Source organism: Colletes gigas, unplaced genomic scaffold (genome assembly GCF_013123115.1).
Source record: "Colletes gigas isolate AHSC1104 unplaced genomic scaffold, ASM1312311v1 Colletes_gigas_Sc00063, whole genome shotgun sequence".
Classification (NCBI taxonomy): Eukaryota; Metazoa; Arthropoda; class Insecta; order Hymenoptera; family Colletidae; genus Colletes; species Colletes gigas.
Window position 1 is genome coordinate 450,088 of NW_025106692.1, and position 23,673 is coordinate 473,760.

Genomic DNA, 23,673 nt, shown 5'->3' on the forward strand with positions numbered 1-23,673 from the left:
CTCGAAAATGCGGAGAATTTCGGTGGTGTTTATTCGTCAAAAATGATTGTAATTGACCCCCGCAACCGAAAATAATTTTTCCAAAACGATTAAAAATTTTTTTTTTCGTCCAAAAATTTAAGCCCCGTTGATTTTTCTTAAAAATTCGTTTTTGATTTTTAGTAATTTTGTTTGACGTCCTGCAGAAAAGTTGTCTAACACTTTTTTGTAGGTACCCGTGAGCTCTACTTTAGAAAACAGTTTCATTGAAATATATTCACTATTGCAGGAGTTATGGCTGTTTGAAAATTCAACCATTTTTATGGGGTTTCTCTAGCTTTATGGGATCAAAGAACAACTTTTTCAATATTGTTAGAATTTCTACATATTCTTCGCCAAAATACGCGTTGTTTGCCGTTTAAAACATTAAAATCCTCCAATCCATTCAAAAGTTATGGCGTTTTAAAGATATGCATACAGGGTAGGATTTCTGGTCTGACATTAGATTTTCGTTAAGGAATTTTTTCTCGAAAATGCGTAGAATTTCGAGGGTAAAATGATTGTAATCGACCCTTCCAACCGAAAATAATTTTTTTAGAACGATTTGAAAAATTTTTTTTTGCCGAAAAATTTCAGTACATATCCGAATTTTTTTCTCGAAAGTGGATAGTATTTAGGAAGTATGTGTATTCATAAAAAATTATTGTAATTGACCCCTGCAACCAAAAATAATTTTTTCAGAATGATGTAATATTTTTTAATTTAATTTTTTAATAACTTTTTAACAAAGCCTCAATCATCAAATTGATATTCTTGAGTTTTGTCTTATTTTGGTCTCTAGAATATCCCATTAAAATTTTTCCCAGGGCTGGCCGAACACCCTGTATACAATAGAACTTTGATTATCGGAACTGATAAATATATGTATTCTAACGATAGAATTTTCGAATAATAGAACGATGACTCTTGGCACTAAACATAATATAAATGAAATAAAAATCTTTTTATCTTATCTATCTATTAGTCTTACCAATCCCATATTTTTTTGACTGTCAAATCACACAGATTTTTTACCATTAGTATTAAGTTGACGTATATGAAATGGCGGTGTCCCTGAAGTAACAGATTTCATCTTCGTTTCACGAATGAAAACCATTAATAGAAAGCGATTGTTCATGTCAAATTGAAGCCTTCGATTTATTGTTTTCGTAGTCAAATTCGATTAATTTGTTTGTACGAGTTTAAATTGGGACAGTGCCGTGAAAACAACATGAAACATTTAAATATTTATCTATGAATTCGATATTTCATGTGAAGCAGCCTAATAATTCCTTTTGTGCTTTATACCATCTAAACACTTTCATATTTGGAACATATCTTCTTCATATCAGTTATTATTGGACGAGAGTGTGGAGATTTTACATTTTTTTAACTTTTTCATTAGACATAAGTTCACATTTTTCTACTTTTTCCATATTAATCAAGACAAATTCTAGAATCACCGGTTCAGTAATTGAGATACTGATTTGACAAGCTTAAAACAGCTATGGATTGTTGAAAATATGTCAGATAACGTAATAAGTATCTAAGACCAGACATACTATTGGTAAATAAAAATGCAGTTTTTAGTAATCTATTTGATTTTTGATTGGTAACAACATTCAAATGCAATAAACATTATTATTTATATCTGCATTGAATTTATTTATTTATAAAAAAAATAATGTTGTAAGGATAAACGGTGGTAACAACATTCAAATCCAATAAACATTGTTATTTATATCTGCATTGAATTTATTTATTTATAAAAAAAAATAATGTAAGGATAAACGGTTGTTAGTGGTATTTACTTTTTATCTTTATTTATGCATTAGGTTAGAACGTAAAAATAAATGACCATTTAGCACCGATGGAGCTTTCGGTTAGATTATACTTCATCTAATCATCGATATTGATTTAAATGATTTGTTTTAGTTTAAGATGATTAGGTCCATTTATTTTATCTTAGAAATGACATGTTCCAAAATTTAATTATTTTTAGCGAAGATAATTCAATCTGTTTTATTTTTAAAGGATTGGATTATATTGATGTGTTCTAAAAATACCGCATATTTGAAAATTTATTTCTAAGTCTCAGAAATACATTTTTCTATCAAAATTTTTCAATAAAAACATAGACGTTTGTGTATTATACATACAAATTTTTTAAATTTTTCTTTAAAAACAAATATACGGCCGAGTTTATAACATGACGCATACTATTTGACGCTGTAAATCATTTCTAACGTGTAGATAAGGTGTTAAAACAAAATTTAAACCATAGAATATTATGTAAATCTACATTTTTCTTAGACTGATGTTGATTTTTACGATATTTTAATTTTTATTCGATTTATATATAAAGGAAACACTATTTTCTTACACAAAAAAATGAACTTGTTCTTTTATAGTTTCGTTATTTCGTTATGTTTTAGCCAGCCAACAAAATCCGTCGGTCGATAAACAATTTATATTTACGTAATATTTCATTGTTCATCACACGAGTTCGTTCATTCTGAAGAGGACTCAAAAAAACACGAATTCAAACGTTTAATACACTTTAAGCTATTCATGATGGTATTGCTACTAAAATTCTGTATTAATAAATATAGCAGTTTGAAAAAGATACACGATGCTTCGTATCAGATAATATGTATTACGGGAAAGCTATTTTACATATAAAAATTTATTTATTGTGTTATTACACAAAAATATTTAGATTTACTATATAAGAATATACAGATCATGTGAAAAAAATTAATATTCATTTCTCAACCTTTTCTTTCAATCAAAATATTTTTTTAAGTTGTAGAAATATTAATATTTCATGGAGTTATAACTAAAACAAGAAAATCAGAATTTGGTCCATATTAGATTACAGTAATAGATTCATGTATAAAATTACGAGAACATTTTACGCGTAGTTCTTTTACTATATTATTTATGATGTTGAACCGTTTATAGAGTAATAATTCTATGAATAATCAATTTATTCGTTTCACAAGAGTAGCTGTGGCTTAACGTTTAGGACAAGATAATTGTAATTATGTACTAAAATGAATAGTAAATAAATTTATCTAAGATTTCGTAACTTTTGGGGAATGGCGATCTTTCCTCTCCTTCCTCCTGGTCGCGCCCCTGCTTGATACACATTTTGCGCTCGTACGATTCTGTTTTTAGACGATCGTGCGAAAGTCCAGCTTACACGCCATTGCCCGGAGGGTCGGAGGAGTTTTGACTTACAATTACAGAAACCGTCCTGTCAAATCGGCAAGATTGTTTCTCTGAACGTAAATTGCCTCGTGCGGCCGCTAACCAACCAATAGTTTGCTGGCTCCGTATAATCCCGGCAAAATTTTATAGAACAACTTTTACGATAATTGGCTTCGAACATCTTAGGCGCCTGAAATTTTCCACGACCGCGAACCTAATGTGGAATTAAGGGCTGAAACGGACAAGAACTAGAAACGAAGTGTTGCGTTTAAAGAACACGCTTTCGGTGATAGCTTCTTTGTAACTGTTACGCGAAAAGAAGCCAACCATGGAGTTAATTCGCTGCTTGGGACAGTTAGAAGGGCACTTTCCACAACAATTTTGAACAACGAAGGATGACTATAATGCAAAATTTCTTGTGTATTTATATAAATCTTGATAAATTAGAATGTATTTCTAAAATTAACCAAGTTAAAATTATCAACTATATAACGTCACAAAATTTTAGTCAAGATGGGGGTCAGTAACATCAAACATAAAATGGATGATTATCTTCTTTATACTCATTTTCATAAAAAAAGTATTCATGACATAATTTGTTGAAAATTAAATTTAAAAGTTCTTCTATTGTATACAAGTTTTTGATGGACAGACCCAATTAAAAGAAGGGCAATAGCTAATGTTAAATATGGTACATTCTCATTCTAATGATTACTTAATACTTAAAGCTCATACTCTTTGTCAGACTAACTCTTAAGTATTAGTCGAATCAATGTTTTTCAACCAATGTTAAAAATTCTAGCTTGGATAGATTGCTCTATAAATGAAAATAAATTTACAAGTAGCAATAAAATCCACCCAAGACTTTTTTTAGTTACAAATCTAGCAAATTTTTGGTTCTCTGATTAACGAATTTATATTTGATACAATTTATATTAGCCAGGTTTGTGTATCCACGTTTAATATTAATGTCATCGAGACAAAGAGAATAATTAAAGGAGTTTTTAAGTGTATTCAGACGTTTGCAAAATTAATTTCTTAAAATAAATATTGTTAAAGAATCTTGGATTTCAATTTTATCATTCTATGAAAGTATCACCTGCTTCCTTTCGCGCCACTCCAATTTTACCGGTCGCGAGAGTCCACGCAACAGTTATGTATTAAGTAGCATGTAAGAAATACAGTGATATAAACAATCAGCGAATACTTATTAAATTCCTGTTTACATTTTTAAATTGAAGTGTATTTGAAAAATTAATAACAGTTTTATTCGTAAATAACTCGGAAGAATCGTGATACACGTACACGTAGACATTCACGAATAACATAATCGCGGTACGTGTTTATTTAATTGCATAGTGGTTAGCGCCTGAAAGGATTATTTGTGGATACTTGTGGACACTGTGGACAATCGTGGGGCGTGTATAATCGCATGTGGGTGATTTTTGTTCACAACATTGTGTATTAGAACAGGCATTCACCCTTTCTCTGTGAAAATCTCGCCGGGCGAGTTTTGATATGCCCTTCTGGATTTTCATAAGACAGGTTGAATCTTATTCAACGTAAGGTGTTCGCATTCCCATAAGTGGACAAAAATCTAAGGCTGTCGATAATGTCGGTAAGCAGAATTTTTCATGCTGCGTGAGAACCACGAGCACTCGCCTGCCGCAACCGTCCGCGCGAACGCAGCTGTTTAGCGGATTGTCATTCTACAGGCGGAACTTTAAATGTTAATAACTTTGCAACGAAGCCTCCATCAACAAATTAGTATTCTTGATTTTCGTCTTATTTTGGCCTCTACTATCGCTCATTAAAATTTTTGCTATAGGTAGCCGAACACCCTGTATACATTTTTACTGATTTTTTCATTTCTACCTGGTGTAAATTTCAATAAAATGTAGATGACATTATATTTAATTTTTATTACTTGAACAATTTGAGGACACGCAAACATAGAATTGACATAGTTTGGATTTCTAGCTTTTGAAGCATACAAACTATTTTTGCTTTTAAAGAGCTAGTCGTTTTTCTAAAAAGCTAAGCATTCTTGTGGAATTTATTCCAAATAAATGGTATAATCAAGTCATTTAAGGTTTTTATCATATATTTTGTATGTTCTTATAGTACAAAAAAATACGTTTTCAAGTCAATAAAATAAACGATGTCGACAACATTGTTTGCTGAATATCGAGATAACATCTTCACGGTGGGAAGTATAACACTGTTTCAAACTAAGCTAAATCTAAATATTTCACTCTACAATTGAAACTAACGTGTCAGGGATAAACAGTTGTTTATTTTGCATACATAATGTAAAATTTTTATTTAGATACGAAGTTTGTCTCTAATCCCTATACGTTTTACTAAATTCAACATATAATATATGTTAAAATATTAGTTTCAATTTCGCGCTTTTTTTGTTATTAAGTGATGCCGCTATGTGGCGCAACAATAGGTTAAGTTTTTCTTTTCTTTCGTTCGTTTCTTTGTGTGTATGTGGTTCTTTTCCTGATTAATGGGGTTTGCTGTTCTACTGAGTTGTAGGTTTTGATATCTGTACGAAATAAAGTTTAATTATCAAATAATATAATTTGAATATAATACATGTCTACCATATATTTTTCTCAGATACGAGCAAAATTTTATTCGAATAATAAATACGGAATGAAACCAACGTTTAGCGATTCATTCGCGACCTTTGTTTCATAGAGCAATTAAATTGTTATCTATTGTGAAATATTTCGTTGTACGATTGAAAACTTTAGTTTTATTCAACGTCTAACGAATAAACGATTGTTTATTTTTCGTTCGTTATTTAAAATTTTTGACTAGATGAGAATTTTACCGGCCTCTGATGATCTTCGTAAGCTTAATTAATTTTCATCGAATGGCGAAGATGCTCGGTTATTGCACCAAGACCCTTCAATCGTACAATTACGCCGTTCCGTTAGATCTTAATGCCGCGTCGATGATTCGTTCTTGGGCCGCGAAGGAAATAATTACGGTGGTGAAACCTGGTTCCCACGTTTCGAGCAAACATCAGAAATCGGCGTCACTCGATACTCGCGATTACAGGGTTCTTTACATTGTCCCGTTGCGTCCAGACGAGCTCGTAGCACGCCTCGGAACGAAACAATCGGCGAAACTTCGTGTTTCTCTCGTAAGGACACGCGTGTCTATACGTATCGTACACTCCACAGAATGTAATGGCAGGTTACATTACGTGCACGAAAAAGTCAGACGTCGTGGATTCCAACGAGCAGACAATAATTATGTATTTTGCGCGTACCTAAGGTTTAATGTCCCAATTATCGACACATTTTGCACCGATCCGTCAGAATCTTGAAAAAAAGGTCATACAAAAGTTTTCGCTATAATAAGTAAGGAGAAGCAGGGTAAAACCGAGCGCCTAATATATTTCTTCTGTCAGCATAAAATTAGATGACGAGAAAAACTTCGAATGCTATTAAAAACTCTAATTGAACTCTATAGTTTCAAAAAATGACTTTCTTTTGGTTAAAAAGATTTTTCAGAGGTATTCAAAAATACTTCTAAGGGTAAGGGTAAAACCGTGTAGAATTTAGTAACATTGCAAAATATTTATTTCTATTAATTTATTTCTATTAATTGTATTGATAAAACACATGTTATTCCGTCAAGAGGTCATTCCTACGTGACAAACTTAAAGAAATCGATTTTTTTTTCTTTTCATTTTTTCAAAGTACACATATTTAAGATTCTTTGCTTAATGGAGGGTGACTTAATCATTTTTCGAAAGTACATACATTTAAGACTATTTGGTTAATGGAGTGGGAGAAGGAGACTCAATTTGTCATTGTACGAGTGTAGCTTCACCACTGAAAACCCTCGTTTGAAAAACTGGATAGCAAGTTTGCATTTCCAGTTATTAGTCCCTTGCATACAATGACGTGCCTGACTCGTGACAAGTTCTTGATGTCAAGTTTCATAATTATGAGGCCACTCACTCATCATCAAGCCTTATAAATTAAAATGAACACATTTTTACATTCACGAAGTATTCGTAAAACAAATATATTTTTTTCGTGGCCATTCCTTGTACGAGCAAATTTAAACAAAATTAAATAGTAGAAGTTGTTGAAAAATATCAGGTCCTCTGGCATAGGAACTGATTAAATAAATATATATATGTATACATAGACAATATTTAAATATTAAACACAACCACTTTAATTATTATTTAGATATTACATAGTTTAACATAAAATAATTTGCAGTAATGCCGACCATGCGGCTCGAACAAACGACTCGACTCGAACGAAAGGCACGGGAATCCCCGCACGATCTTCAACCTTATTATAGGTGTCACCATTTGGCCGCGTGCTTATTGTCGCGAGATTATGAACGGCTCAATAGAAGTTTGAAAAATTATTTGGAATTAAATCATAAGTCAAGGGGTTAATATACAACTTTAATCTGTATGCTAATCAAACGGTTGGAAACGGATACTTTATTAAAAAACGTGGATGTCCAGGCGCACGGTGACAGTAGAAAATTGTCAAAATCATAGTTACATATTTTGCACGTATCTAAGTTTATTCCTGAATTTTTCGCTTGCAGTTAGATCGCCGGGCAATAACCATTTGTACGTTAGCGACGTCCTTTATTATTTTCTCTTTTTTGCGATCAACGGAATCGACGTTGTCAAAGGGGACAGCTTAACGCGAAGGGTTTCTCCATCGACGTGCGCAAATGAATACGGATTCTCCTCGGCGAACCGTTATTTCGTAATTGACGCTTCGAAATTGCTCGAATTCACGTATTTACACAATTACGTAAGTGAGCCAGTAGGAATCGTGAAAATGAATTCCACTTTTCTCACGTTCGCCGCTACCGTTCGATTGGAAAACTGTTTGCCATAGATTGCGCTACATTCGTGGTAATTTTATTTAATGTAGGTTAGTAGCACCTTGATTATCCTAGCTAATCGTGACATATGCTGTTAGGATAATCAAATAAGTTTGTTTTCTTCTGAAGATCATTTATTTTGAAACGTAGCTTTGAAACGTACCTTTCAATTTTTGATAAAGCTGTACAACAGTTTCACGACCAATTGGTTTAGATAAAGGCTCCTTGTTACGTTATTTTTCCTTAAATGTTCCGTTAGCGATTTATTATTAACATATTTTTCGACTACTCAATTTCACATAAACTGTGATCCCTAGAGTAATAATTCCGTCGATTTACCAGTATTACAGTTAGCTTAGTGCAAACCAAATGTTTGCTACCAGCATGATCTTGAGACTTTTGTGGTCGATGTTTTTATAGTTAATAATAACTGAGATTTATATATACAATGTACAGTACATGATTACATCATTCTGGAAAAGTATTCTAATGTTTAGCCAGCAATGTAGTTAGTTGCAACAAGAATCTAAGGCTGTATCAATATTGATGTAGTAAAACCTTGATTATTGCAGAAAATTGGAGCTGCTATTCTTGCAATATTCGAGGTAACCAATACGATGTGTAGTATCTTCACATAATCCATTCTCACTATTCACCTAATCTTACTTGAAGTCATACAATGGTAGACGCAAAGAGTTGAACAATCATTAAAACTTTAATATTTCTATCCCTATTTATAATTTTTAGAGCAATTTATGAGAATATTTTGTTTGTACAGTGTGTGTCACGAACTCTGATCACTTAAATATCCTGATTATTTAGAACAATACGAGAAAATGTTATAGAAGTTGTAGGGTTTAAGAAAATATGTAATATGGTATAAATTATATTCTTGCAAGTGGAGATACACAGGTCAAATTTGTTTTTTTAAACGGAACGTCCAATTTTGTATGCTCGATTTTGACAGTTTGGTGTATTTTGAGTATAAAAGTACTAAAACTATGTTTGTCCTAAAACTTACCGCGTTTAAAGTTTTATACTAAAATTAATTACTGAATTTTTGAAAACCTTATTTGAACACCACTTGAAATTTTTCTTTGAAAATTTAACGGTGTTACTTTCAAAATTGTACAGATTCTAAAATCGTTCAGAAATCAAAGTACATATGTATGTAGCTTTCTTACAAATTGCATAATTTTTGTATGTCGACTCAACTTAAAAATAGCGAAGATTGATTTGTTAATAATGTTACGTCGTTTAACACATTCACCAGCAATCATCAATTTTTAGTGCGTTCAACATTTGATCCTTACATATTTCTTCATCCTTATTTTTAACCCTCCGTCAAACGTGCCTGGGTCTACTCTGACCCACATCTGCAAGAGCCTTGTCGAATTGTTTGATTGGTGCCGTGTGATTTAAGCCAACAAAGAAACTGTATGTACTATAGAGACTGCATGAAGAAAGATTAATAGAAAAGTAATAGTTATTCATAACAGATGCGTTGACGACTTATTTTTGCTCTAGAACAATGTTTCTCACGCCCCACAGTGGGGGAAATCGAAAATGGACTCATCCAAAGTTTAAGTTAAACATATGGCGACTCTCAGTCGCTACTCGAGCTAGGTAAACCAAATTAAAAGATGACAATGACGTTAAAGCTATGTCACTAAGTAACAATATTGTTAGCAGAAGAATAGATGAAATGAGTGAGGATATTGAAATACAACTTGTTGAAAAGCTGAAAACAAGAAAATTCTCGGTGCAAATGGATGAATCAACTTTGAGGGACGGTGAGGCTGTATTTATAACTTACGTAAGATATATTGATAAAGGTGATTTTGCTGAAGAAATGTTGTTCTTTAAATCATTAGAAAGCACCACTACATCCAAAAATATTGTACATAGTAAGCTAAAAAATTACTTAGTTGTCAATAACATACCAATGAAAAATATAATATCTTGTGCTGCAGATGGTGCTCCTAATACGATGGGGAAGAAAAATGGTTGCTTAAAATTGATGAAAGATGAGAATCCAAAAATGCTTCTTGTGTATTGTGTTATTCACAGGGAAAACCTGGTAGCTAGAAACATTTCGCCTGTTCCAAATGAAGTACTAAATTTAGTTATAAAGTGTATCAATGCTATTAAAGCTAGTGCCGAATGTGAATATCTCTTCAAGTTATTTTGTGGAAAACAAAATGAAGACCATGTGAGACTTATACTTCACACTGAAGTAAGATGGCTTTCGAAAGGGACTGCTTGAAAAGATTTATGGAACTATTTAATACAGGGGTACGTCGAAAAGTAATCGAAAATCGAAAAACAAAAACCACCCTAATGAACGTTCAACCGCCACGTTTGCAACGTTCATCTCGTTGATGCACTTCCAGGAATCGGTAGGAATGGTTCCGCGAACATTACCGAGGGAAAGAGTGACGAACATTAGCGAGGGACCACTGTATTTCGCATACTTCCGTCGCTTCGAAATGTTACTTCTCTACGGGCCAATACGCGCGAATTCATTAAGAAGATATCCTTGCTCGAAGGAACGGCTGCTCGACGACATCGCGATTTCTCTGCGGAGCGTCGAACAAATTCCGGCAGCGTCTACTGTGCGCGATCATCCAAACTCAATCGTCGAGTTAACTAACATGTCTCATTAGCAGAAACGCTCGTTAGATAAAAGGAACGGTTCATTGGACGGGACTGGTTCCGAGCCGGCGATACTGTTTTAGCAAAGCCACAGCCGGCTATCTGCGCGAAGAAGGGAGAAAAACGAGAGGGTTTATCGAGCGAACGGAGGAACGTGAAGACTTCAACTTGTCCGCACGCCATTAAAATGTCACAGCGTCGACCGCGCGCGAGTACACATATACACATACGTACACCTACACGTACATACTGTGCACACGTGTCTCTTCGACGGATTCGGTCCTCTAGCTTGATCGTGACGACGGCACGGTTGAATAATTTCTCGGCTATTCATAATTGATATCGTTTATGTGCGGCTGATTGTTAGCCATCGTTGTCGCGAGCCGTCGACCTAACTACTACGTCGAGCCACCTACGCCTAGATCGGGTACACGGTGTTCTAAAGATACACGATTCCAATTAGGGAAAGTCTTGTTGGACGTTTCGGTCGATTCGAGTATTTTCATTGAAAATGTATAACGTTTACAACTGTAGGATTCGGGTCATAGTCTTGTAAATCTGATAAGATCTAAACGGGGATTAGGATACAGTAGAACTCTGTTTACGTGATCTCGACAGGGATTAAGCAGTTTATATAAACTGGTAGGTTCATATAATAGAAGTTCATCTATAATCTCCACTGCTTTTAACTTTTTGGTCATATGATCGGAGTTCATCAGATGAGTGGATTTACTTAATCATTTATTCTTCAGAATATTACGATATTTGTGATCCTGACAACAGGGCTTCAACGAAACTGTAAACTTTCGTCAATGAAAACTGTTTAGTAAAGTTTTAACTTCTAATATTACTACTTTTTCCGTTTTACGTTAATTTTTATATTAACGCTTTAATTCTGTTATAAAGGTTCAATTTTAACAGTTACTTTATATTTCATTCACAAAAGTTCTGTAAGAACATTTATTTCTAACGGATATTTTAAAGTAAAACGTTGACATTTTAAAATTGTTTTCCCACTAATAAACCTAGAGATTGTTGTATTTTATTTCTTATAAGGTTCGATTTTACTGTATGCTAACAAAAATATTCATGCAATCAGGCTCAAACACGATCAAGAAAATTTCGTTCCGTAAGCCAGTGTGGATTCTAAGCTTCGAGCTTTGACACAATATCTATCTAATTTGTTTCAAATTTATACGAATTGTAGATGTTACTGAGTATGTTTAAAATTTTAGAAATTCCTCGAACTGACAAATTTTGTTTGTTTGCTATAAAATTACTATCCTCGTCAATTTATGTGGAGCAAGCGAAGTACATATTCCTCTGTCCCCACTGTCGTCCCGTTAAACAACTTCTGGCGGGCGCACAGTACCTTTAGTTTACAAATATGCGATTTGGTAGCCATTCCTCATAATTGTATCCAGTAAGTTCACACGAGTTCGATTATAACTTTGTAAAGGAATTTATTTGAATCTGTTGGAATATGGAAATTCCACTATAGTAACAATTGCGACATCTACGTTACTATACAATATAGGCATTATATTCTGCCATCTAGGTTTTGTTAAAAGGTGCTATACACGTAGTCGATCTATCGGTTCGGACTGGTTCCGGCAGCTTAACGAATACGTCTTACTTTTGTATTTACATTGCATATAAATACTATAAATGTACAAGTGTGATTTCTTCAAACAATATTCCACCATCCATCAGAATTACAAAATTCGCTTACTACTAAACACCAATTTCAGTGTTTATGTTATCAGCTTATATGTTTATGTTATAAAATACGAACTGTTCCCCGATACGGTTTTCTTCCTACCTTTTCAGATCTCATCGGATGTACTAATAACGACACACATTACAAATTCACAATAAAATGCTTAAAATCGACCAATGGAAGCAACAAAGTTTTCTGTAACAGAATCGTTAACTAGCATCGTTCCAATTAGAGAAATTCATATTCCAATCAACGATGTGGATGGTGAAAACCTGTCTCTCTCGAGCACGTTCGCGTTACAACGGCCGATCCTGTTCACGGGCACCTAACTTCGATCTCAGGATCGCTGGAATTAATAATACCCAACGATTTTCCTAATTGCATGGATTGCTCGAATCGAGGGTATCCGTTGATAACAATTATCTGGATAAATTGTGTCCACTGATAGCGTAACAGGTGCACACTCGCGGCTAATCGTATCGTGGAAACCAGAATGGACAGGCATTGCCTGATCGCGATTATTCGGGAATCGAGAGCTGTTTCTGAGCGTTGCTCGGACCTCATTGTTATCAGAAAGATTTAGTAGTTTCAATAGAACATGTAACTTATGCGCATAACGCGTTATATTAGGTCATAAACCCTTTGTACTCCACTGACATCGCTATGGCGACAAACATAACATGTACCATAGTTCAATTCGAGTTTCATTTATGGTAAAACAAATTGAATTTAGAAAATATACGAATAAAATTTTAATTATAAGTATTTATATATTTTTATGGGGGAAAAGAATATTGTTTTATTTTTAGAAGCCACATCACAAAATTGCAATTGGTATTGCTGTTCGTATTAATAAAGACTCTCAGAGTGTAGAGGGTTAACTAAGTTCTGCGGATTTTTCGTTTGAGAATATTTATTTAAATATTGCATATATAATATTCTTTTAAAATTAAAATATCGTCTTTCTGCTTCTATAATTTACTCCAATTTTTTTGGTAAAAGATTTCACCTCGGAAAAATGCAAACTTCTTAGATGCAAAATAATTAGCGACCCATTTTTTCACTTCATCGTGGTTCTTGAAATGCTTTCTTTTAACAATTTGATTGCTAAATCAAAACCGTAAAATTATTTACAACACCAAAACTTTGATTTCAGACAATTGTAAACTACATAATTTAAAATTTGTCGTAATTATTTTCGAAATCTCACTGATGAAATACATGAATCCTATTTAAATTTATTTCCTTCAAGATTTCAATTTGAGAATTAATTGTTTTAGTTCTATAGCGAAAAGTCCTGCACGCATGTATGGATGATGTGGCAGTTAAATTGTTAAACCGTGTTGCATCGATTTAAAGAGATGTGAATCTGACAGTGTAACATCCAGAAAGTAGACAGGATGAGGAAGAACCTCTCATCCTAACTATGAATCCTCTTTGTGGCGTTTTTGACAACGTTTGATCTGGCATTATCGCGCTAGAAAATCACCATCGTTCGGTTTGACGCTGTTGAGAGACGGTTTTTCTTTACTTGCACATTCAGTTTGATTAATTGTTAACTGTAGCGTTGATAGTTTCACCAGATTTTCATCAGGTCGTAATAAATTACCCCCTTTTGATGCCACTATACACAGAGAAGGATTTCATGGCCATGGATGTTGCGTTATGGAGTCTGTGGAGCAAGTTGATTTGCATCCAACCAACTTCTTTTGCAGTCAGGATTGTCATAATAGGTCCACCTTTCATCTTCTGTAATAATGAAATTCAAAAAACTTTTTTTCTTAAACCGACATAACAGAGAAACGCAAACATTGTATCGATTCAAAATGGCAGCTTCTGACAAGACATGCGTCACTTTCTTTTCTTTTGCATCTTCCTAAATTACTTGAAACGTTTTCAAACAGAAATTTTACTGACTCCAAGTTGTTTTGCAAGTTTACTCGTCGATTGGACTGGATCTTCTTTTATTGGATTCCATTTCTGATGGTCGTCCTACGCGTTCCTTATCTTCTGTGTAAAAATCACCAGTCTTGAACCGTTGAAACAATATTTGATAAGTGTCTGTAGACACTACTCCACTGCCATTAACATTCTCAATTAATCGTTTCGCTTCTGCTTGCGATTTTTTCAAATGAAAGAAGAGCAAAATATAGCGACGTATGTCCTCTTACGTCGGATTCACTTTAAATTCAAATAAAAAACGTTATCGATAAGTTTCGTTATGGAAAAACAGCTGATATTCGAGAAACAAAAAAATCAGCAAGAAACAGAATTTCAGTAGAGTTTAATCCCATCGAAGGGTGATTTTTCGGTTTATATTATATACTTTTCACACAAAACTAGAACAAACTTAGGACAATTTTCATAGTCGTATGATGTAGTGTTTACATACCATTTTCAAACTATAGAAATCACAAGCTAAAAAATGTGTAAATAATGACAGTGGAAATGAATCGTCAGATGTTTACAACATAATTTGATTGTTGCATCTATAATAGCTTTTATTTAAAAGAATTAAGTACTAAAGTATAGAATTGCTCTTCAAAACAAACCTAATCTATACTTTTTTATTCACATAATTTGACATTTATTGACAACAAAAATTCATTGATTAAAAAGCAAAAACTAGAGAATGTAATATAAAAAGATACTAACAAAATAAAATAAAACATGTTATTCAACTTACTGTTCTTTCATTTTTCCAATCATTTTCTAATTAACAGGTTCAGCTTATCTAACTTGTACTTGAATCGACGTGCATTTTAATTGGCAATTACAATACGAGCAAATACTTATTTCTTAACTGATAAGGCTGCAATCGGACAGTATTAGGTCATAAGCGTTCCTATATACAGTGTAAGTGAATTAACCAGTAATAGTACTATTTAAATAAAACTTTAACCGAATGTCGCAAAAGATTTTTTCATTGTTTCTATTTTCGCTAAAATATAATTCACCACATAGATATCAAGATAGAGTGCATTCGTACATTTCTAGTTTTCAAGACGACGCGGGGGAATCGTTATTGCACGAATTAAGGACACCATTATTTTTTTTGTTTATGATCATCGAGGAATAACCACAATTCGTTCTGAACAAAGTCATTTCTCTACTGCGTCTAGGTATGACTCACGTAACTAGAGAATAATAATGCGATTATTACAATCAGAAAATGCGGTTGATGAACAAGAATCAAGGTCCAGAGGGGAATCGCGTTTTGCGGGAGAGAAAATGACATTCCCGCATTTACCTGATTTACGATAATGTCCACAATTCCGTTTCTGTTGTAATGTCGAAATTTAATAGCGATGATCACTGTTACAAGGATACTTCGTAAATAGGCAATGTTAATACGCCGCAAATTAAAATGAAATTTGAAAAAGCAACATTGCAAGTAAACGCGTCAAAAAGGATCGCTCGAATCGAAAATTAAACGAGCAATATTTTAACGTGAATCGTTGTATTCGATGACGTTTATTAAGTGTGTCGAAAAACCCTTTCTCGATTTCTTATTAGTAAGATAATAATTTCTCACTGTTTTATAAAAATAACTTTTGTCCTTGCAACAGAGAACCATATCCTTTTCTAATAGGTCAACAAAATGATTTAAAAAATGAAGAAGCAATGTACAGGGTGAGTCACCGCATATTGCCATTTAGATTTACGTTATTCTTATTACACGTAACGAAAAATGTTTCAGCGTTTTTTTAAATGGAATTATATATCTTTTATTGCTTGATGTGTTTTAATATTCTCTACAAAAAAGTATTAACCTATTTATAATAAAAGATCATTAGTTTAGGAAATATTTTAATTTTAATGTTGTTAGAAAATTGTGACGTAAGAAGTTTATAGATATGGTCAATTATATAAATCGTATTTAAAAGTCTGTCAGGGTTTCGTCTCTAATTTTCAAGTCAATTATTTCATATGTTCACCACTAAATTACGCTTATATTCAATAATAATAAAGAGTTATTTTTAGCGGCCATTTCGCATTAGCGACTCGTTTCTGTATGTATTACTTTTCGAAGAATCACCAAGAGCAATCATTTTCCACTATAGCACGCGTACTCATCATCCTTGGGGAACCGGCTATTATTTAGTTTATGCTCCCTTATAACTATCATTTTATTTGTTTCGTTTCACTTGACCTTCCATAAACTTACCCAACAAATTCCTGATTAATTATTTTATAAACCACGATAAAAAGAAGTAACATTAGATAAAATAACGATTGTTATTGCATGTTATATCCAAGTTTCTATTCTTCAACGAGAGTCAATAATGACTATTTTTTAACAATGTTCTTTGTTAAGACAAATTTTACTGGAAATCTTTTTATTCTTACGAGAAAAACAATAAAATGTTATCAGAATGAAAATAAAACTATTATTTTAAAAAATGACGTACAATTTATTATTTTCACAGTGAAACAAAATCTTCAAAAACTGACCAAAATGTGTACATAAAAACACTAGTATAGATAAAATTAATTGCTACAATGACTATTGAAAGGGTTATTAATGCTTCTTTTATATTGCATTAAAATATACAATTGTTTTCGATCTGTTTCAGTTTGATTAAGGAAATAATTTTATTGAAAAACATAATGTAAAAGCAGTTTCGGTTGATGAAGATGATTCTTTTCAAGCACAAATATTTTTAAAACATGACCAACTCGTAACACAGTATGTATACAGTTTCGTAATAATAATAATATGTAAGGAAATCTCAATCACAAAATTAAATCCAAAGAAAAATTGTATATATTTATGTTATGTTTTTTTCATTTTATTCTTATTTAAGATCAATCGGATGAAAATGCAGTTTCTTTTATTTCCTATCAAATTACTTTCATTTTACATTCTTTAAAACGTTATCTTATTAAGACGTTGACTGCTACGATAATTACTAGCGACCAGTACGGTAAATTTGCTATATCGTATTTTTAAATTATTTACAATGTAAACACCACAATATAAAATAGGTACACCACTGAATTATCGGATATTTCTAATTTTCACACCATAATTTGAACAAATGTTGAGGATAAAATTATTTAATTTTAATTTTAAATGAATACGAACAATGCTTACTTTATTTCTGTAAGATGAATATTTGACAAATTACATTATACGAATATTTTTATAAAAGATAATGTAGCTTTAAATTCTTATCGCAAATACTGACTAATATATACATTTTTCGTTCGGATTTTATTTTATAAATGCGATTTATTTATTCCTATTTTGAAACTTCATATATGACTAGCAGTGCTCACTTGTCGTTGTTACATGCGGATATTATTTAAAAATATTTGTTTAGAATAATCAAGAAAATCAACAAATTACATTCAGTTTTTTCTTTTCTAGGACGAAGAATGGAAAACTGCAATATTTTTCGATGAGAAAAAATTTAATCTACTCAATTCTAATGAAACACTATATAATAAACATTATTGACATGATTTTTACAAAGTTAAAGCTATTATCAATAAGTAAAATTCTCACGAGAATGAAAGCAGATAAATATACTAATCTTTTCGAAAACATTTTGATTTGTTTTATCAAAGCATATTATGAAAACAACTTTGTTTCCTCAGCAAGATAACAATCTGTACATAACGCTAAGAAGAACTGGTTTAAACAACAACGTTTGCTGCTTATGAAATGTTTTCGACAATATAACGACATTAATGAGTCAGAGAATTCAGTAAGATATGAGTGAAACCAAATTGAGCAGTCAAGATTGTAAAAATTAATTAATAGTATAAAAAATAGAATATATAATTGAAGTAATTAAACATAACTGTGACAGTATCGGTTACTAACATTACAAATTCAGTTTTTTGAAACAAATTTTAAAGACTCTTTTTATATAAATTTTGTCACTCTTCCGTGTGTGAGGAGTATTGAAGTATCTAAAAAATTATTAACAATGTTTAATTTCTAACACAGCAAATAATATTGGAGAATTACCTGTTAATGACATTTATGGATGAATCATAATTTTAACATTTCCGACTCAATCTGCTGAAGAGTAAAAACGTGAATCAAGATTTTTAGCAAGTATTCAATCGTTGTAATCATTGTTAAAATAAGTCAAAACTTTAGAGTACATTATATAATTTACTCATTTGTGTAATATGTAATTCTATAGTTTCTTGACAATTTTACGATTATTTCAAGAATACATCGTCTAAAATGAAATTTTAGGTTTCAACACAATAACTATTATCGTGGAACCTTTCTATACACCAAAATATACTATTCAAAAATGAAAAGCAGCCATCTTCCTTTCACAATTGTCTTTACTTTATGCTGTTCGTTACGCAGAATATTGAGTAGAAATAAACTAAATTCTTGTCGTTAAGCTCTCGAAGTATCCCACGGTATCATTAAGAGTTCATTGCCAATTTGGAATATCGTAGGAAACCTACTGAAAATGTGGCTATATGCTTTTTTCTGAAACGTAAATCAAGAAAAACAAAAAAGGAAAATAGTGGGTGCAGTATTTCATGTGTAAAATGTGGATATATCATATATATACTGGTTATGACTCCAGAAGTTACACTTGTAATTACTTCGTGAGATTTAAATTTGATATTTATCTAAGACAATTATTGTTGTGATTTTTGTGCCTGATTAAATCATAAGAGAAAATCATTTTGTCACCTATTTATTTTTCTACTTTTATAAAACTAAAGTAAATTGGAATTTTGCAATTTCAAATTTTCATTCTTCATTATTATTGAAAGTTTGAAGTGCAAAAGTTTACTAGTTTCGTTATGACATTATGGGGTGTTATTTGTTCCTATCCTCTGTCGTTACTTTTTATTCACTATAAACAAACTGTATTTCGAAAATGCTGCATTTAATATTTTGTTTATAATAGAAATAAAATTATTCCTCATTTATTTCGGAGCATTTCTTCAATATTATCATCAAAATTTTTGGCATTTTTATTAAAAATAGTAATGTTTTGATAGAAATTTTGTTCACTATAGAACCATAAAATTCCGTCCGTTAAGTCAAAGATTTAATGTAGTTTTGTTATTATTAATTGTATGAAAAAGTTTTAGTTCTTTTTTCAAGCGTTCAAGTATAATTATTTTTTAAAAAAATACAATTCCTCTCCTTTTTCTGTAGTTGTTAAGTTGTTCGATTCATCTAGTTGAAACGCCAACTTTATGATTGATTTATAACAATAAATTCAAAAAACAATAGTTCACGTAGGTCTCTCAGAACATTGCCACTCGTTTAATAATTTTGTGCTTCGCTGCTTTCAAAGCTGCATAAGAAAGATTTTTCATAAACTACTGTTACAAATAACGAAAAATGGATCCCGTATTAAAATTTCGAACGCAAGCATTCGTGAGTAGGTTATAAACGCAGTACTCTTTGAGCAGCAATACGTACATACTATGTACAAGTAAAAGAACATTAAAAAAGAAACAAAACTAAAACTTTTGTATACACATAATAATTAATTTCGGGTTCGGAACGTTGATAAGTTGGTTATTAGAATGTTGACCACGTTTCGATAAATCCGTTCCACTGTAGTTTCGTGCAATTACACCTCCTTGTCGTAACGTAGACATCGATCTTGAGGAATCCCATTGGGAACCTTAAATTCCGAACGGCGTCTCCGCGATTTTCTTACCTGCCAGCCTATCCTTGAGGTGTGGGTGTCCCTGAAGCGGATGTGCGGCGAGGTTCGCGAGCAAGCTCGCCCTGTGAAGACCGGCCGCCGCTGCCTGCTGCTGACTGTGTTGAAGGGCTTGTAAACTCCACGGTGGTATCAACGCTTGTGCCGGCAATGCACCCGTTGTTGCACCATTAGCACCGGGTGGTCGATGCGCAGGAACTCTTATTACACCTCCACCGGTATATATCAGACCGGTTCCGGCCGGAAAAAGTCTGAACGGTGCCAACAGGTCCGCGGCAGTCGAGCAATGGACCGACGACGCGGAATTCATCTGTGTTTCCGGCGTGCTTCCGGTATCATCGTCGTCCTTCTCGGACAGTTTCTCCTCTATCTCGTGACCCCAGGACCTTCTGCCGTCGTCCAAGGTCATCGACAAGCCACCGTTATTGTTTCCCTCTTCCCAGGACCATTTCCTCTCTTTGTCGCTGTCCAGATCCTCCGACGAAGGGCTTTTCGGATTTTGTGAACGATTCTCCCCCAACAGACGACTTATACTGAAAGGATGGCTCCTGGGCGATTCGTTCTGCAGCGTTCTGGAGCTCGTTTGGCTCGGCGGCGGGGAATTCGAGCACTCGGAGTGCTCCTGCGGTAGACGTCGATTGTCGCTGGTATAGTTGTGCGGACTGCAGCTTCCGGAGTCTGAGTCGTCCACGTTGATCTCCTCCGTCGCGTCCACGTCGCTGTCGCCGTGAACCGACATGATCCTTTCGGCTACTGTTAATCGATCGTGATCCTCGACGGCCGACGTGTACGATCGTTGCTGTTGTTCACCACCGCGAACTGATTCGGTAACTCATTCTGCGCCTCTGTCGCCCGACCAACAACTAAATTTCTAGTTAGCGCACGTTTTAAAAAGTCTCGTGACGATATCGCGGTGATCCAACTCGCTGCTTCGGCGCGTTTTCATCCAACGTTAGAGTCACCTGACAGCCATGTTGCAAACCTATTAAGTTCTCGTCGACGGCAACCTTATCCGTACAATTAAACTAAATCTCACTCGCAGTGCACTGTTAATGATCTACTGTTGTCATCCACTTGTTGGTTACAATACACAAGGTCACAACCGTGTTCCGTCGAATACACTGTTTTCTAATGTTCGCTTACCACTGATCGGTTCACTTTACCACGGAAAATGTATATAAAATCCACCATCTCCTGGAGAACCGAACGAAACGAATAATCCCGACGTTGGTCCCGTCAGAGACGCTTTCGTGCTCGATTGTACCCTTGGTGTTCGGTGTCCTCGCCCATGGGTAGTTACGTGCACGACAGGTCGCACGAGTCAAAGGGTAAAAGGAAGGGAATCGATCGGTTCGAAGGTCGACAGGGGAACGAAGGGCGCGAAGGCCACACTGGACAGCGATTTGAAGAGCGACGAGTGGCTCACGTGGTTCTCGAAAGGGATGTGCGTTTCCCGTACGGAACTCTAACCCGTGGTGAGTTGGGACGTGAATCCAGGTCGGTCGCGACGAGAGAGACGGGACGTTGTGAGGGAACCAGAGAAACCAGATGGTTCATCCCTACCACGGTTCTGCGACGACTCGAGCCACGACCCGGAGTCCCGTCGCGCGGCATCGCCTACCACGACTTCGCTGACCAATCCCCTTCACCGTGGCTCCGCCTACCGGCTCGCCCATTGGACCGCGTTAAATTGATACCTATTTAACATTTGAGCAGAATGTTGCAGGCGATCGCCTTTTTCTCCTATATTATTTATTACCCGATCGTCGTGCCTTCTTTTTTCTCTCCGACTCTCCCCGCCGTCCCTTCGCGTTTCTTCCTGTATGCCTCGTACGCTCCGTCTCCTTCGTCCTTCTTCCCCACCTCCTCCTGGCCATTTCTATCTCCTGTTCTCTCGCGCATCCAAACGTCCTCGTCCTCTCGCAGAGACGTGCCGCACTGAGTTGAAGAAGCGGAGGGACTTAATTACGACGAATATCCTTTTGGTCCCCTCCACACTCCTTTCCCCTCCCACCCGACCGTTCCCGTTCTTCTCTTTTTTCAGTCGTTCCTCTTTCTATCTTTCCGTCTTCTCCTCCGTTCTTCCGAACTGTCCCTTCTCGTCTCCTACTCTATAGTTCTGCTTCTATATTTGATCGGTGCATACGAAACGTCGTTTTTACCGAGGTTTCAAGTTTACGACGCGATCACGCCGGAAACGATGTTCGGTGATCAATTCTTTCGCGCCATATTGGAAACGGAGGATCTCGCGTGCATTCGTTAACCGGAATGGAGTCACCGGTTTTCGCTTAACGCGTTCACCGCCAAACCAAAACCGTAAAATTGTTTACGAGACCAAAACTTTGATTTTGGACAGTTGTAGACTACGCAAGTTAAAATTTGTCTTAGTATATATTTTCACAATCTCACTAAAATTCATGAATCCTAGTCAAATTTATTTCCTTTAGCATTTCAATTTGAGAATTAATTGTTTTAGCTCCACAGTAAAAAGTCCTGTCACCTTAGTCAACTCCTTTTTTTATGTATCGAACGTTTATTGTGCCAAGAAAACAATTATAAATATATATACAAAGAGGTATAATAAATCTAAACGTACAAACAGCTATTTTGTAACTAGGACTACAATTTAGACTAATGGCTTAACATAGAGCTCGCATAATCTTAACATTAAACAATGTCCGTAGCACTTAATGCTACTTACAAGATAGTTTTAAGAATAGTTACTTATACTAGAGTTTAGATTTAATAGTTTGTATAGAAAAATGGCACCAAACCCCTAGTCAACTCTAGACTAACCAAGGAGGATAAGGCTCGTGGAACCCATCAATAGGAGATTTTTAAAAATATTTATCCCACAAGAAATATTCCCCAAAAATTACTTATTGATGCTTGTGTATTAAGATTCGATGTTTAAAGATCGAATAAAATGGACACGATAAAATAAAAAGCAACGAAGTACAACGATCAGTAGGCTGTGGATATATGAATGTGTAAATACATATTTTTCATATTGCATATGTTATCCATATTACACATAATTTTTTTCTTTTTTTATCTTTGCAACTATTCATGATATAAAAGTCGTATGGTCAGGTTATGATGAATTATGCCGGTTTCGTCTACATAATTTGAATTTTCGAATTTGGGATCGGTAATATAGCACCTCTCGTTTCTAATGAGAAGTATAAACAGTAAACAGTAACGCTGAATTGTATTATTAGTTTAATTTTACCATTTCTGAAGTAATGATATAATTTAACAAATGGATAAGTGAAATAACAAATACAAATTTTAAACAGATTATTTGCGACAAAAAATCACGTTTGTCTTAATATGCAAACATTGTTTTTCATAGAAGAAATAGGGTGAAACACCCAGTACTTGGACACTAGTGTATATAATGTTGATGATTATCTATAATATTCGTTATAACCATTGAGGAGTTATTCTATTCAGTTCCTCAATCATTTAAAAAACCTGTAAGTATTTACCTATATTCAGTAATATGAC

At 34.1% G+C, this 23,673-nt stretch overlaps 1 protein-coding gene across 1 annotated transcript in view; it reads right to left on the reverse strand.

The window, feature by feature from the left end:
• Positions 1-20,902, reverse strand: part of LOC122403613 (homeobox protein MSX-2) — a 95,712-nt gene extending 74,810 nt beyond the window's left edge. The window contains exon 1 of the mRNA XM_043407227.1: positions 20,158-20,902. Coding sequence (XP_043263162.1) covers positions 20,158-20,902 — 745 coding nt within the window. The remainder of the gene's footprint in view (positions 1-20,157) is intronic.
• Positions 20,903-23,673: the final 2,771 nt, after the last annotated feature.